Source organism: Spodoptera frugiperda, chromosome 22, assembly GCF_023101765.2.
Source record: "Spodoptera frugiperda isolate SF20-4 chromosome 22, AGI-APGP_CSIRO_Sfru_2.0, whole genome shotgun sequence".
NCBI classification, from domain to species: Eukaryota; Metazoa; Arthropoda; class Insecta; order Lepidoptera; family Noctuidae; genus Spodoptera; species Spodoptera frugiperda.
In genome coordinates this window covers 5,156,538-5,172,560 of record NC_064233.1, presented here as the reverse complement: position 1 = coordinate 5,172,560, position 16,023 = coordinate 5,156,538, and the positions used below count along the sequence as shown (strand labels likewise).

The 16,023-nt window shown below is 33.1% G+C and overlaps 2 protein-coding genes across 8 annotated transcripts in view; one reads left to right on the top strand and one right to left on the bottom strand.

Moving 5' to 3' along the window:
• Positions 1–1,726: 1,726 nt before the first annotated feature.
• LOC118279686 (LHFPL tetraspan subfamily member 2a protein) lies at positions 1,727–10,437 on the bottom strand. Its single transcript, XM_035599381.2, has 5 exons — positions 10,087–10,437; positions 9,429–9,547; positions 7,621–7,731; positions 7,004–7,117; positions 1,727–5,849 (listed from the first exon to the last, which is right to left on the bottom strand). The coding sequence occupies exons 1-5, from the start codon at positions 10,260–10,262 to the stop codon at positions 5,707–5,709; spliced, it is 663 nt and encodes a 220-aa protein (XP_035455274.1). The 5' UTR covers positions 10,263–10,437; the 3' UTR covers positions 1,727–5,706.
• A 1,679-nt stretch (positions 10,438–12,116) lies between these two features.
• LOC118279685 (cullin-1) overlaps positions 12,117–16,023 on the top strand; it is a 51,560-nt gene continuing 47,653 nt past the window's right edge. For 3 of the 7 annotated variants that reach the window (XM_050702347.1, XM_050702346.1, XM_050702344.1), the window contains exon 1: positions 12,117–12,345. The gene's annotated coding sequence lies outside the window, so the exon portion shown is untranslated. Of the gene's footprint in view, positions 12,346–12,431; positions 12,599–16,023 lie in introns of those variants that run through there. The other 4 variants (XM_050702351.1, XM_050702348.1, XM_050702345.1 and 1 more) reach the window with 2 other exon arrangements.

Sequence of the window (16,023 nt, the reverse complement as noted above, 5' to 3'; positions counted from 1 at the left end):
CTCCTGTGTCGTGGGTGCGTTTACAAACATACAAGTTCACATACCTACACATGACGAAACAAGAAATTGTGAATCACACAAAGAGGTGGTACGTGCGGGAATCGAACCCATTACCCGTAGCGCGGCAGCCAGTTGCCTAGCCATCGCACTAACCGTGCAGTCAAATTTCCGCACAGTTTGTGCAAAGTTTTTTTAAATACATCAAAATCATATCATGAAATCCACTCCAAACAAACAGCTTTTTACTTTTTTATAGTCAAGTCCACAATCAACTAGACGTATGGTATGGTAAGCAATTGCTACCACCTATGGATACCCTAACCCCCAAAAGACCGGCAACACACTTGAAACGCCTATTTTCGTGTGTCCACGGGCGGCGGCGATTGCTAACCATCAGGTAATCCGTCTGTTCGTTTACCGGCTTATGCCATAAAAAAGGTACAGCGGGTTTGGGAGATTGTGGCGGGTTTTTCACATAGTTTTCGAACCTCTTATTCAACATTCACAATCCGATCTCGAGGTCAATGAGACATGATACATTCGCGTGTCTTTGTTCTGTCATTGAAATGAGGAAAAATAAGTTCTGAGAACGAAATTATATTATTACGGCAGACATTGTTATTATGTACATTATAAGAAGCTACTTATATGTGATTTGCCAAATTCTTAGAAAATAAGATGACACATAACATCACGGTTTTTAGTCTCGGGGGTGGTAAGCAGAGTCAATACTCATGTAGGTAGGTACTACATATGTATTTTTTTTACATACATACCTGTAATGGCATCGATTTTATTATATGAATCTCAATGTAATAGTGTGAGCTTCTTGCAATTGTAGAGTATATTTTGGAAAATCCCAAGTTGAACCCAGGACACCTAAGTTGGCAGTCGCAAATTGTGATTATTCGCCCAATCGATCACAATTGTGTAATAAATAAGTATATGTATGTTTGGTGTTTGTCCGTCAATCACGCTGAAACTACTGAACGGATTTTGATAAAATTTGGTAAACTGACGGGTAGGGATTGCTATCTCGCAAAACGGGATCCAGCATTCCCGTGGGATCCCGCACCAATGTTTAATGTGCTGGATCCCGCACCTTTAAAACGCAGATCCGCGGATAGCGCTAATTACAATTTTCCGCTAAAACTATTTTCGATTTCCGATTAAAAAGATTTCCGTTTTTGTCATTATCGTTATTGGGTATTTCTTCGAAATTTGATTCTTCGTTTGATTCATATGGCCAAAATTTAATATCACTTTAAGATCTGTAACACGTGTTCATATGAAAATAGATATACCAAATAAAGTATATTTACTTACTAAAAACTTTTTGTAATTTTTTTTTTTTTTTTTTTTATTAAATTTTGGCCATATGAATCAGTCGAAGAATCAATTTTCGAAGAACTACCCTATTATGAAAAAAAAAACTGAATAACAAAATATCGTAAAACTGTTGTTAGATGTAAGGGTAAAATGCAACAAAACTTTGATGCCAAACATTTAAAAGCTAAGATTAGTAAAACCACCCGTGCATACGGTGCGTCGCGTTCCGCGCGCCCCTCAAAGTTTCATCAGACCACCACAGATGGGGCCTAGTAGGGCTGATGCCTGATCTGGAACTGCGGGCTACCTAGCGGTAGAGCTATTAAAACAGGGGCATTTCCCTGTTTTAATGTGATAATATCATGAAAAAATGACATTAATAAATAAAACCATTAGATATATCAGTCAAAATCGTATATAATTTGTATATAAAGTACAGAAATATTTGTATAATTCTTGTAAACATGATATATTCCTTAGAACTAAAGTACAAAACTACTAACTAGTTGGGTGAAACAGACAATTATATTCAGTAACTTATTATTTTAAAGGATCGGTCTAAATTTATTTATCTATTATGAATTTAAATATAAATATTAGTGTATATGTTGACGACCAAAATCTAACAATTATTAATTACAATCGTCAACAGTATAATTTTTTTTTAATAAAATTAATTTTACTGGATCCTCGAACAGTTTCAAGCCACGACCGGAGCTCATAATTACCAAAAAACTGACGTCACGCAGTCACAGACGGCGATATCGAACAGAAAAAAATATAATTGTCTAGATTAAATTGTCTTTTACACCCTTAGCCTTATAAATGTACTAACTAATAATTGTATAATTTGTTCATACAAGTTTTTTGACATGGTCACTAACACTAACATTAGAACTTAAGACGGGATATTTATCATGTTTATTTATATCTGCTAGTCGCCTAGTGGTCGAAATTCAACCATATACGATTTAATTTACAATACCACTTAACATACGTTCAAGGATAATTTTTATTTTACGAATTGCTATTAGTTTTGTAAAATTCAAATTAATATATTCCGGCGCATCATGAACAGGAAAACTATTCATATTAGACGTGAGAATATCATCGCAATGTCTGTCGATTTTGACGTTTTGTCAAATACGATCAGATACTATGCATGGTAGTGTGTGTAATGTTTTATAAATTTTATGCTCCTACGTCCGCGCAATTTTCCTTAAAAGGGGTCCAAAGTTTTTGCATCACGTATTAATATAAAGATGAGTTTCCGATATTTCGGCACTGTTGCAAGCGCCATGATCACGGATGAATATCGGAAACTCATAAACAGAAATAAACATGGTAAATATCCCGTCTTAAGTTCTAATGTTATCTGTTTATACAATTATAAATATATTTATGAACACATAAATATACAAAATCTTACACTATATACGTGTATAAAAATTGTGCACATATCCAGTCGATATATAACAACCAATAACATAAGAAAAGTTGAAATATATGGAAAATTGTTTAAAAATAATACTGTAGATGTGTAGTTTAATACTAATTTTGATAGTTTTTAGTTTATTTTTACTGATGTAATTGCAAAGATCCAATCCTATCGACGTTTAAATTTATCTAAATTGAAAAGAATGTCATATCTATTTTGCTATATCGAGTTAGGTATATTCTGTGTATTATATGCGATATTCGAAATCAGCGATTTTTTTCCCATCAAATCATTTGATGGAAAACAATGTCGTTTAGATATATTATGGGCAAATACTTAAACGTCACTCAATTTTAAGACGCTCTCAAGAATAGTTCTGTCTCTACAAATTCTTAATAAAAGACAGAGATAGAACGATATTTAAGCACAACTTAAAATTGAGTAGTATTCCAGTATTCGGGCGTTGGCCTTTCAACCGTCGAATTATTTATCCTTTTCTCGTCTATTTATGCCCAGAAATCAAGGTAGAAACAATAATTAAAGGCAATATCGAATTACAAACACAATGTAAAAGAAATTAGAATTGGAACATTTGCAATTATATCAAGTAATAATCACATACATAAGCCTTCAAAATTAAAGCCAAATCTGTTATTATGGCACTTAAAACATATAATTAATGATTTGTGATGCTAAATTATTATGACAAATACAATATTTTCTATACAACAGCTAAGTGTGGGAGAACCATGCGTCGGCACGAATGGGCTCGACCAGAGTGATACCACGGCCTCACAGAAAACTGAGGTGACACAACGCGTTGTATTTCGTTGAGTGAGTGAGTTTACCGGAGGCCCAAGATTGCTTATAATCAGGTGATCCGTCTGCTAGTTTATCGGCTTATCAAAATAATTTATTTACTTGGATGATAATCCAGTATTTACGCGGATATTCCTACATCAGTTGTTTTACGCTGGTTAGCTGTAAGGCCGTGATATCACTCCGGTTGAGCCGGTCTAGCAATGCCCATGGCTCTTACACGTGTGTGAAAGTTATGCGAGTACATAGGTATAATAAAAACATTTCGGATATTCAGTTTTTTGTTCTAAAAGCCACAAAATTCACTTAGGAGCAAAGAAACGAAACCACTAACGCTTTTTTATTCAATTTAAAGATACCTCCACAACTAAAAGAAAACGTTTTACAACAAAAAATGCTCTCAATTTAAGGGCATTTAAATTTCCTGTTATAGGACATACATTACCAATACGTTACCAATTAACAAAATACTTGCATCAGAAAATAATTATCAAGAAATGAAAAAGAACAAACGCTGGTGGCTCCGTTTCTTTACTCCCCAGTACAATAGTTTTCACTTAACAAAATAACTATAATAGCATACAATAATGAGTATTTACTACATATGATATCTTTGATTTAATTTGTGACTAACGATAACACTATAGTAATAGGAATATATGTATAATTTTTTATAATACATAGTTACGTAATACTTACTAATTATATCAAGTAAAATAAAATAATATAACTTATTACAGGGATGATGGTTAAAATTGGCTAATGCACGTTTATTATAACGCGGTCATATTAACTTCACATATCGCAGTAAGCCTCTCGCCTCGGCCAAGACAGGAGAAGTCATTGGATGATATTCTCCCCTCAAAAACATAAAAAAGTCATTATGATATGACCGTGATGTAGCTATGTAGAAAAAATAAAAAGTCACAAACAAATTGTGGGCTGGTATTGTAAATAGTAAAAATGTTTTGTTTTCTAAAAACTCACCATCCCTGTTTATCTGTATAAAACTTACTTTAATACATAGTACATAATACAATATTTTATTTAGGGCCGATTTCTTCCAAAACCTGTTATATTTTGTCAAGGTAATAACTTTGATTATTATTATATAATTAAAAACTGTCAAATGTCATTTCTTTTCGACTTCCCTCCTCCCAGGAGGAGGTTCTCAATTCAGCCGGTATATTGTTTTTCTTTTTTTTTTTAGGATATTGGAAAATCGGCCCTTACACTTATATTCATATTGTTAAAAAAAAACTGGAGTTTTATTGACATACTGTATACATAGTGTAAACGCTTCCGAAAAACGCAATATTTTTTTTGTAAGTTTAATTATTTTAGTTTTCTTGTTATCCATGCAATGATTTGACTTTGAAAATGATGTTGTCATGCCTTAAGGTCGATTTATACTAGCGCAGAGTCGAAGGGCATCGAAGCGTCTTTCCAAAACTGAACATAACAAATTCAAACTGAACTCCACAGCGTAACGCGCACATTACTTCTGAGAATTTAAAAAGGCGCGCGCATTCTTCGAAATTTGCGCGTATGCGCGCGAATGTGTTTTTTTTTTTAATCTCAGAAATGATGCGCTTCGACTCTGCGTTAGTATAAATCGACCATTAAATAGTTGATTACAACTACTATTACATAAAAAGAACATATAATTGCTTAAGTTTTTGAAAATGTAATTCGTTTCTTACCACTACCTGTTCGCGGCGTTTGGGAGAGTTCCGTTTACACCCTGTATATTACTAGAAATATATTACTAAAATACGTATATATTAAAAAAAAGGTCGGAATTCAAATTCTCAGTCTGTCAGATATTAATAAAAACTTAAAAGAATTATTCTAAGAATGATGATTTCAATCAATTTTGAGTCTTATTACGATGGATATACGAATGATATTTGAAAGAAAAAAATATGATCATTATACCTGTGCTAATAAAGTCCAAAATAGACGGATGATTCGAGATTCACTATAATTCAAATCAGTCATACATTCATAAGAAAAATAGCAAAAAAATACATACTGCCAATAAGCAGCAAAATCGTATATCAAAGGTTACAACTACTTTAATAATAGTACCTTACTACCTGGACTTAAGGGTCGAGTTTTCAAGCTAAACATATCAATTGTTTGCCTTCATCCATTTGAAATTGAACCTTATCGGAGTTAGCTGCCTTGTCTGCTGTTTTTGAGAGAGCGCTGGCGAGGAATATTTGGGCAACGCCTGTAGCTGTGACGAATAGGGCCCAACCTGAAATTTTCACGAAAAAAAATACATTAAAATAAAACAAAAGAAAACAGGATTGATTGGTGATTTTTATTTTGGCCTGCCACCTGGCTGCCGCTCAACGTGCAGCGGGTTCGATTCCCGCACAGAGCAACTCTTTGTGTAAACCACAAATTGTTGTTTCGGGTCTGGGTGTCATGTGTATGTGAACTTGTATGTTTGTAAACGCACCCATGACACAGGAGAAAATCCTAGTGTGGGGCAACGTTCAAAAATGAAAAAAAAATCAACATTTTTTTTTCTTTTTTGAACGTTGTTCTATTTTAATGCGCTTTACAACATGTTTTGTTTCAAGACATCGCGTCAGTAACTCATGAACAATGTAGGTCACCTATTTACGTGTATTGCTTAGTTAAGTCATATTGTAGAGCTATTAATTAATATTTTTCCTTATTGACTGTGACTGCATCATTTATAGCTAAGACAATAATATGATTTTTTATTGCACAAATGGTGAAACGTGGTTATACATTGTACAGTGGCATTACGTGGCGTAATGTGCACCTCTGCCTATCTTTCCCTCTAAAAAGCGTGATGATGTAAACTAATTTTGCAGTAAACTATATTTAAAAAAAAACCGAATTTAACTTTCTCTTTTTGTAGTCGGTTAATATACTAAAACAAATACTTTTCTGAAAACTACATCAAAAACGGTTTAGCCAAACGTGAGATAGTCGCGCACATACATACATAAATACTGGTCTAACAGTGGAAATTCAATATTCCACATCTGTCGGAAGTAATTATTCTACGCGGACTAAACGCTGTACTCAGAGTCATTTAATGGTTACTTAACCCAGTCCTTAGCAATTGTTTTCGGTACAAAATCGTTACTAAGGAATTGTTTAAGTAATCATGAAACAATGCATGCGTTGTGTGAGTGAGGTTACCGGAGGCTCAATCCCCCCCCCCCTTTCCAATCTTCCCAATTCCCGATTCCTGAACAAGAACTCTTAAATTCCTAACCCCCAAAAGCCCGGCAACGCACTTATGTAACGCCTCTGATGTTTCAAGTGTCCATGGGCAGTGGCGATTGCTTACCATCAGATAATCCGTTTACCGGCTTATTCCATAAAAAAATGTGGTCTCCAGTTGATGCTAATAATTATTATGCTTACCAATAGAACAGTCGCCAGGTATGTAAGGCTCTGAGTTTTCACCACACAGCCTCTTTACGCGGGTAGCACCCCACCCCCAAGGGTACAGGAGCAGACCTAGCACTCCGAACAGACCTGAAATATTAGAAAATAATATTATTATACTTACTTATTTTTAGGTATGTCGTGGTGCCCCAGAGGTTTAAGACGCCTGCTTTTCATGCATGAGAGTGTGGTTTCGAAACGGCAATTACCAATGTGACTTTTGCCAAGTTACAAATACTTTCTAAGATTATTGAGATACCACTGACAAAAAGTCTCTCTGGGACTCAAAACTAGTAGAGCTTTTCTTTACTAATTTACGTGAGTAAATCGTTATTTTTTTATAAATTTTTTGTTTACATCATTAGGAAAAATACTATAAATAATATTGCGTGTCTCCACAAATTATTTTACCTTTTATTAAGGGGAGATAATCATCCAATGCCCTCTTCCGCCTTGGGCGAGGCGAGAGGGATTGTCAGACTATTACTGACTAAAACCACCTTGTTAGTATTCCTGCTTTTCGAGTCCGTAAACCCGCTATAATTAATTATTTTAGCTTGAGGAAACAATTTAACAATAACAATTTGACATACCTCCCAAAGCTTGAGTGGCTCCGGCCAATGAAATAACACTTTTCTTGAACACAGATTGAACACAACATGCCATGACACCCGCCAGGACCGTTGCAAATTGTATGGCTGCACCTGTTAACATGATATTACATACATAAGTATAGGAAAAGGACTGCCTCATTGGCCAAGTGGTTGGGCTTTTTTCGGTTTTTCGAAAATTTCTAAGTAGTAGCACGAAGTCTGGAAATGTGCCCGGTATATGGCAATAGGCTCACCACCTATTTACATGGGACTTACAAAATAAATAGTAAAAAGTGGGTGTACATTGTACAGTGGCATTACTTGCCATAATGTGCAACTCTGCCTACCCCTTCCGGGATAAAAGGCGTGGCGTTACGTTATAAATATGGGAAACTCATACTTGTCCCCGAATGGGCTGGCTCGACCGGAGTGACCTAGATGGCCTACTACAGCCAACCGGAGGCTCCAACTACCCATCTACAATTATCAAATTCTTAATCCCCAAAAGTCCGGCAACTAAACTGTCGGGTGATGCAGCCGATTGTTTACCATTAGATAATCTGTCTACTCATTTACAGCCTTATTCCACAAAATAAACTTTTGCATTTGTACTTTAGGCGACAAAAAGTCACAGACAGCATAGCACAAGCGATAGTCATTTGTCTATGTTATCCCTGTTCTATTAAATGTGACTTAAATAAACTAAATAGCATGCTTCTTAACAAAACTATACCTAGAATAGAATCAGGCGTTACATTGTGGAAATCCATGCTATACTATAACAATTAATAATAGATTTTTAGTTTTAATTCTGCTTATAAATGTATTTTTTAACATGCAGTGTGCAGCACCTCCCTCCCGTCTGCAATTAAATGCTCATGCAGCAGAGGTGCAACACAAAAACACACACTATACCTAGCTATTTTTGTAACCAATGATCGAACTCTAAATCCAACTAAAGATGACTTGTATGAATACAGAATCATTCCTATATGTTCTTGCAGCATTATCTGCATACCAATTAACTAACTATACACACTAGACTAAATTATAAATATCCTCAGAGAATTAATGAATGGATTTCCTGACCACTTGTTATATAAGGAAGATCTTAATTTACATTAATACATACACAAATAATGTATAGGAAATAAATCAAACTGTTGAGGAAAATTGTTGCAATAATATAAGACGGAAATCTCATTCCACAGCTAAATGGTAATCCCAAAATAGGTACCATTACATACTTAGTTCTAAATATAAATAAATAATACTTCTGTGGCGTTTCTCATACTCTGCTTGGCTCCTATAAATCGTAAAGTGATGTTTTGTACCATATAACCTTGCTTGATAAATGAACTATCTAACACGAAAATATTTTCCACAACAGACCAGTATTTCTGGAGGAATAGTGTGTTCAAACAAACTCTTCAGCTATGAGATAACTGGTGGTCACTGTAGCTTAGTGACAGGCTGGATTTCAATAAACAAAAGTTAGTATATTTGTAAGTGTTGTGTACTGATTGTAGGTACTTGTCAAATCTTAGTATGTAAGTCAAGGTACAACACTATTAGTTTAGTTCACCTTTGTACTGTACAACCCTATTAGTTTCAGTTCACTTTTGGACTGGTTCTGCTACTAAGCAAAATAAACGTATTTACTTGAATATGGTATTTTAATGGACTTAACAGTAAGGAAAATACAGCCAACAGTAACAACATTCATTCATTAGTAGTAACAGGATTGCTAACTTGTTTTCTATCTCAGAACTACAAAAAAGCATTATAAATATGATTTTGTTACTTACATAGAGATAAAAAGAACATAGATGCCTTCCAAGGAGTCGGGTATACTTCAGCATCAGTAGCGAGACCGTAGAACGAGAATGATGCGCAGTTGTTATGGTCATTTCTCATGCGGATACATCTAAAAATAATATGTTTATCTTGAAACATTTTATTTTAGACTTCGACTTCCACATTCTCGTTAGTCATCAACTTCTTCATCATCAATAGCCTGTAAATATCCCACTGCTGAGCAAAGGCCTCTTCTGACACGAAGAATGAATGAGCATTTATCACCATGCTTGCCCAAGCCGGATTGGCAATTTCAATTTTATGATTTTAAAATGAATAATCCATAATTTCCCATAATATTTACCTTCACCATATTACATCAGTGATATTAAAAAAAAATTATAAACTTTCGCATTTATTATATTAGTAAGATGTTAGTAAAAACAATATTTAATGTAATTTTGACTTTTAACTATGTAGTTAGTTATTAAGATTAAAAAAGATATGTATATACTTAGAAGTTTTAAGTCTTAAGTTTTTATTAGTATATATAAATGTATAAATGTAATTTTAGAGGATTTTAAATAAATTATGATTTAAATATAATATTTTAGTAGAAAAATCTTTACATTACAAACATAAAATTGTTAACAAACTTTTTAAACTTACCTATTGTAAATACCGACGCTCGGAACATAAAAACTTGTAACGTTATTCTCATTCAGGACCACAGGCTGTCCCATTAGCCATTTGGGAGTCATTATACCAGTCAATATCAACATAAAAGCTACAAGACTTAACAAAAGCCATGCTAAACTTCTACCCGTAACTATAACATAACACATGATTAAAACTTTGTTCTTTCTCTATGTGCAGCCGCCAATATTAGTTTAAAGTACACTAATAATGATTTCCTGTTCTCAATACAGTTTATTGAATGATAAACTTTATAAAATACAATCGCAGGTCGTAACTTCCTCAACAGAAATTGACATTTCTTACTTTAAGTCAAGTAGTCAAATTCGTCCTTCTAAGTTTTAGCCATAGACGAATCAGGACGATATTTAGCATTGTTTATTTTTGGGTATATTTAATTTTTTTTATATTGATTTTTAGTAATCAAACTATTTTAATATAAATAATAATGTTATAATATTAAACTATAATCGTACCGTAAAACATGGCAACTTTACCATATTTTGGAACAAAAATCGAAATATATTTTTAACCATAAGACGCATAGAAACCAAAACTATATATTTAGAATTGTAGTCTATCTGGCTCACTTTACTGTAATCGTCATTATATACAAACGCTTACTTTAGCCGTAGTAAAGAAAAAACAACATGGGTAAAGATACCAAATTTTTGGCAACTTTACCTACGCGCCGTATTCATCGTGTATTGCATATTAAAGAGTTGTTGAGGTACAGGGGGCTTCATCTAGGACCTCTTCGTATTATAATGCAAACAATATGAGGAAATCTATAAAGATAACGGCTACACAGACATTCGGGAAAGTTGCCACGGGTTTCATCGTAATTTACATACAAATAATTTGTTACGCTCGGGGTTGTCAAAAAATGAGAAATATTTTTATGACATGTATATTTAAAAAAAAAATTATAAACCCTTAACCTAAAGTAAAAAAAAAGCATAAATATCTGACAAAAATATTGTTCCCTTTTAAACTAAATTAAGTTCTAAAATTTTAAGTATTTATGTCTAAAATTGTAAAAAAAGGCTACAAAATAATGTTTATTCTTTTGACTTTTTAATTTTTTGACTTTACTATCTCCATAGCTAATTTTAACATTACTTTCGTATACTCGAGTATTGTCTAGCTCCGAGTTTTCTGCGGTTTTGTTTCATGTGAGCCATTTTGGCTCTAAAACAAAAGGTATTATTAAATACATTATAACTTATCATCCAGGATATTCACTATTATGCTGGGAAATTTAGGTATTCGAAAATGGTTACATACACACAAACAAGGAAAAAAACATTTATTGCCAACCCTAACTGTAGGTAAAGTTGCCACAAAGCAGGCTGTGGCAACTTTACCTAACCTGTGTCAACATTACCGAAGCGATTATTTATCAATAAATTAAAGAAAAAGCAATTGCTGACAATACAACAGTAATCCCAACTATATTATACATACAAGATCAAAATTTCACTCACCTGTGACAAATAATTTAGGCTCTGTGAGCACAATTTAGGAACTACTAACTTTTAGCACATTTTCACGCACTACACTGTAACGGCCATTACTGGCATAATAGTAGTCTTACGTCTACGCAAAATATAGTAAATATTTCCTTTTAAAGTCTAAAAAATACTACTATTACAAAACAGAATTCTAGTGGGTAGATTTTTAGATAAATGAGTTTATACCGAATACCTATAGTATGGTAAAGTTGCCAAGGGTCTGGTAAAGTTGCCATAGTTTACCGGTAGTAATATTTCACCTTCATCAAGTAGTAATATCTAAATTTTCATAATAGTCATACATAGGTAATGTTATACAAGAGCGGGCCAATCAGCAATAGATAGCAATAAAATTGTGAGATATTAGAATATTTTATAATTATTAATCTTATAAAAACGATTTAATAACAAAAACTTGCAATCTATGTATTTTGAATTTTCCTAGAAACTCTGAACGCATGCATAAGACGAATACCAAAGCGCCATCTCTACTGTTTCAGGTCAAAAATAAAAAAGGTTTTGTTCTCTCTTCCTCCTTGTTGTTTCTTTTCAATAAAAGTGCGAGAAAGAAATGGTTAATTTAACGAGGGCCAATTATTTCCTGTATTGAATTTTGTAAATCATATTGTGATCTGATAAGTGTACAACGGTACGTTACATTGTGTCGCGATAATTTCAAGTGAAATGTGGTCGATGACAGCGTGAAAACGATTGCTACGTAAGTATAATCCGATCAAATAATATGCCTTCATAGTGCTGTATCATTTCTATGGGTTTTATATTGAAGCATATTTTGTAGTATTATAAAAATACCTGTCAGTCGATTGTCAGGTACAGATGTGTACTTACCTGTGTATTGTCAAGCAAAGAAATCAGTCGTAATTGAACAATTTATTTTATTTAAATCGTTTATTTTATGATTATTTAGTGTTAAATACAGTGCCATGAAGTGTGTCTGTGAATCTGTGAAGGTACGTTGAAAGTGATAGCTTGTCGGGTATTGTAAAAAAACATGTTTTCATCTGCCCTTGTTTAGGTTGCAAAATCTCAATTCCTTTGTCATGTGCATATTCACTTTTACTTTTTCTGGCGAAGATTGCACAGAACCGTTTGACGTATAGCAAATTCCCGCTATTTTATTAAGTTTTTTTTTTATGATAGAAAGTGGGTACGTCTGTCGTATGGGGTACTATTTTATGTAAATAACTCGTTCCAGTTGAACAAGCAGTTACTGTTGAGTGAGTTTTGTTTAAAAATGCAGTTATACTTGATTGTTATCCTCTTGACATAGTTTTTTTTGCTGTTATGTTAGAACTGTTAGAAAAAGTATTGCATGTACCAGATGTAGGTAAAACAGCTGCATACAGGCAAAGGAACTTTCATATGAGGCCTAATACGTCATGCACGGTTTTGTATCTGTTAAAACCTTTTTGCAGCAGATTTCCTTTCTACCATGGCCTTTTCAATACATTTTATTCCTATAAACATATAGCTACCTACATTTTACATGTGTATTATAATGCTTATATGTATTTAAAACAATGACAATAACATTACTGAGCTTGTATTGTTTCCTCATTTAACACAACTGGTGTGAATATAATGTTGCAATATAGATAATATGAGTATGATGATCATAGGATGCAATATTTGAGCTAAAAATAACTCTAGTTGCTTAATTTTTCTTATAGTTTCTCATTCTGTAGCTTTCTATCCATTCATAAGACAAACCCTACTCATTTCTCGTGAAAATGTACATAATAATATATTAATCTTCCAAATATTTTGATTATCATACATATCTCATATCAGTCCTGTGCTAGATTAAGGGTTTTCGCTACTAAAGTGGTGTTTGCCAGCCTTAATCAGGAGATTATACCAGCCTACTAGCCTCCAGGGCTGGTTTTAGTTGAACAGGTTCAGATTTATCAAAGAATACTTATGTGATTCTTGTCAAACATGTCTGTTAGTTGGCTTTTATGCAATTCTGTGCCCATTCTCTATTCTGTCTTACTTTAATTATAGACCCGGGAAGTAAGACTTCACATTAGTTTTTATTAACTTCCTCTTCAAAAATTTCTGTCTTTCGAAAATTCCTTAGTAGTAACTGAAAGTCTGTAATTGTTGCTGACACAATAACAATAAGCTCATCACCTGTTTGTTGGTATATAATTATGGGAGCTCCATGTTAGTTCAAAGGGTATCAGTATGTTAACTTAGTAAGTTCTACCATTTGTATTATGCATTGCAAAGTCTGCATTATTCTCATGTATATGTACAATTTTTAATTAGAAAAATGTGTCACAGAAATTGTAAACAGATATATTTTTTACAAGAGAGAAACAAACGGAGTTTCTTTCTCTTGCTTCTCTATTTGAAGCTACACCAACAGTTGATATTAACATTTTTTGTAAGCATCTCTGCCTACCTCTTAGATGTTATGTTATGTTTTCTGCAGGAGCCATATTGTTTACAACAACTCGCTAGTCAAGTTTAATTATTAATCTATCACTTTCTACACTGCAGCGCCTTGTAACACTTTCCCTGCGTCTGTTGCATATCTGTGAATGAGTAATATAACATACTATGTTGTATGTTGATATGTTGTGTGTGGTGTTAAGTGCAGTATCTGCTTATGTCCATCTTTGTAGGTTTTATTGTGTTGTAGGTTTTATGGACATTTAATATCAATTTTTTATATTTAATATGAAGTGTGAATGAAATGTCTCTAAGTTACCAGGTTATAAGGGTTATTTAAACCGATTGATTGGATTCAAAAGAGACTATTATTATTGTTTTGTTATATTTTGAGGTGGTGGCCTCAAAGGTAGAGATTTTCATTGCGATTGGATTGAAAAGGACAATTTAGACTAATGCTTAAAAGACTAATATTACACTCAGAATCTTGATAACACTTTTATATTAAAAAGAAGTAGGTGGCTAACATTCCACGAGTCTATCTTGTTTATAACAATTAAGCTGTAGGTCTTTCTTATACATCTTTTATTTATTGGAATTAAGTTACTTACATCTATTTTATTTGTTGGTCACAAAATCAATACAAATAACACAGTCATATGCACTTATTCACCTTAGCCCACTTTAGTTACTACATGTAGGTGGGGTTCCCCACCCAACAACAGGTTGACAGATTAGTGTTAGACATCTGTAGAAGCCCTGAGCACACCCACTTTTGTGTGAACCAGTCACAATCACAAAGATATATTAACTAACTCAAAATAAATTATTTTTGGCCTAGGAAAATGAAATGTATTGTAATGTAGGGTGGGCACAGTACATTTTAATACAATTAAATGAACATAAATATGACAATTATATTTAATTTTTGTACCTTATTTTTGAGAAATACTTATGTATGTTATTTAACTGAAAAAAAAAATTGATCACATTAAGTAGTGCTGCTCCTACAAAATTCATAGAAAAGTGTCGTTTTTGACATTTCAATAAGTGTTGAATTTGACTAGTTAGAAACTACTGTATTATGCTGTGGTAAATGAAAGAATGCTGACCACCCCTGCTCTTACCAAGGGTCTACTAAGAACCAAATGAAGGACTATTGAGATCAATATCAATTAAACATGTTATAATTGATATTGTTAAACATGTTATAATTGATATTGATCTCCATCAATATTAATCACATCCCTGGTGGAAAAGCATACAGAGTACAATACAGAGTACCTGATACAAGTATGCATGTTTCTGCATATTTGTTTTGGGTATAAAATGCACTCAATTTACTGATGTTAATATTCTTCAAGACCCATCTTTGTAGCTCCATAAAAGAATCTCTAATACAACTTCATGTGTGTAGTTATTGCAAATTGCAGTTGTAGTAAATGCAATTTCTTTACTTCGAGGATGTTGCTACATTTATCTATTGTTTTTATTTAGTCTAATAAATAATATTTTAATAATAAATAATAATTGATTGTTCCTATTGAGCAAAGTATGTGTAATGTTTGATATTCTTGTTATTTTAGTATTTAAGCAATTTGAATTGAATCTAGGGCTAAATAATAAATAATGGAATAAAAACATTCTATGAATTGTTATATGCATATTGAAAATTGTTGTCAATTTTGACTGTCTCAATGGTCTATTGGTGGCAAGACTTACTAATTAATAGGTACCTAAATTAGAAAAGTCCCTTTCAATGCTTGATAAAATAAGTTACACAATACACTTAATATTTATGTAAATGTGATAGTTTGTTTGTTTATCCATCAATAACACTGAAACTATTGTACAGATTTTGATGAAAATTGGTATAAAGGCAGCATATGAGCTGACTTGGGTGATAAAATAAGATCCCACGGGACTTTTTATCCTATGGAGATGCGGATGTAGCCTCTGACAGAAGCTAGTATTTTCA

Bases quoted from the DNA above. Each gene is read 5' to 3' on its own strand.
- LOC118279686 (XM_035599381.2), bottom strand. From the start codon at position 10,262: ATGTGTTATGTTATAGTTACGGGTAGAAGTTTAGCATGGCTTTTGTTA. The intron at 9,548-10,086 runs GTAAGTTTAAAA...TATTATTTTTAG, and splicing joins AGCGTCGGTATTTACAATAG to ATGTATCCGCATGAGAAATG. The intron at 7,118-7,620 runs GTATGTCAAATT...CTAATATTTCAG, and splicing joins AGCCACTCAAGCTTTGGGAG to GTCTGTTCGGAGTGCTAGGT.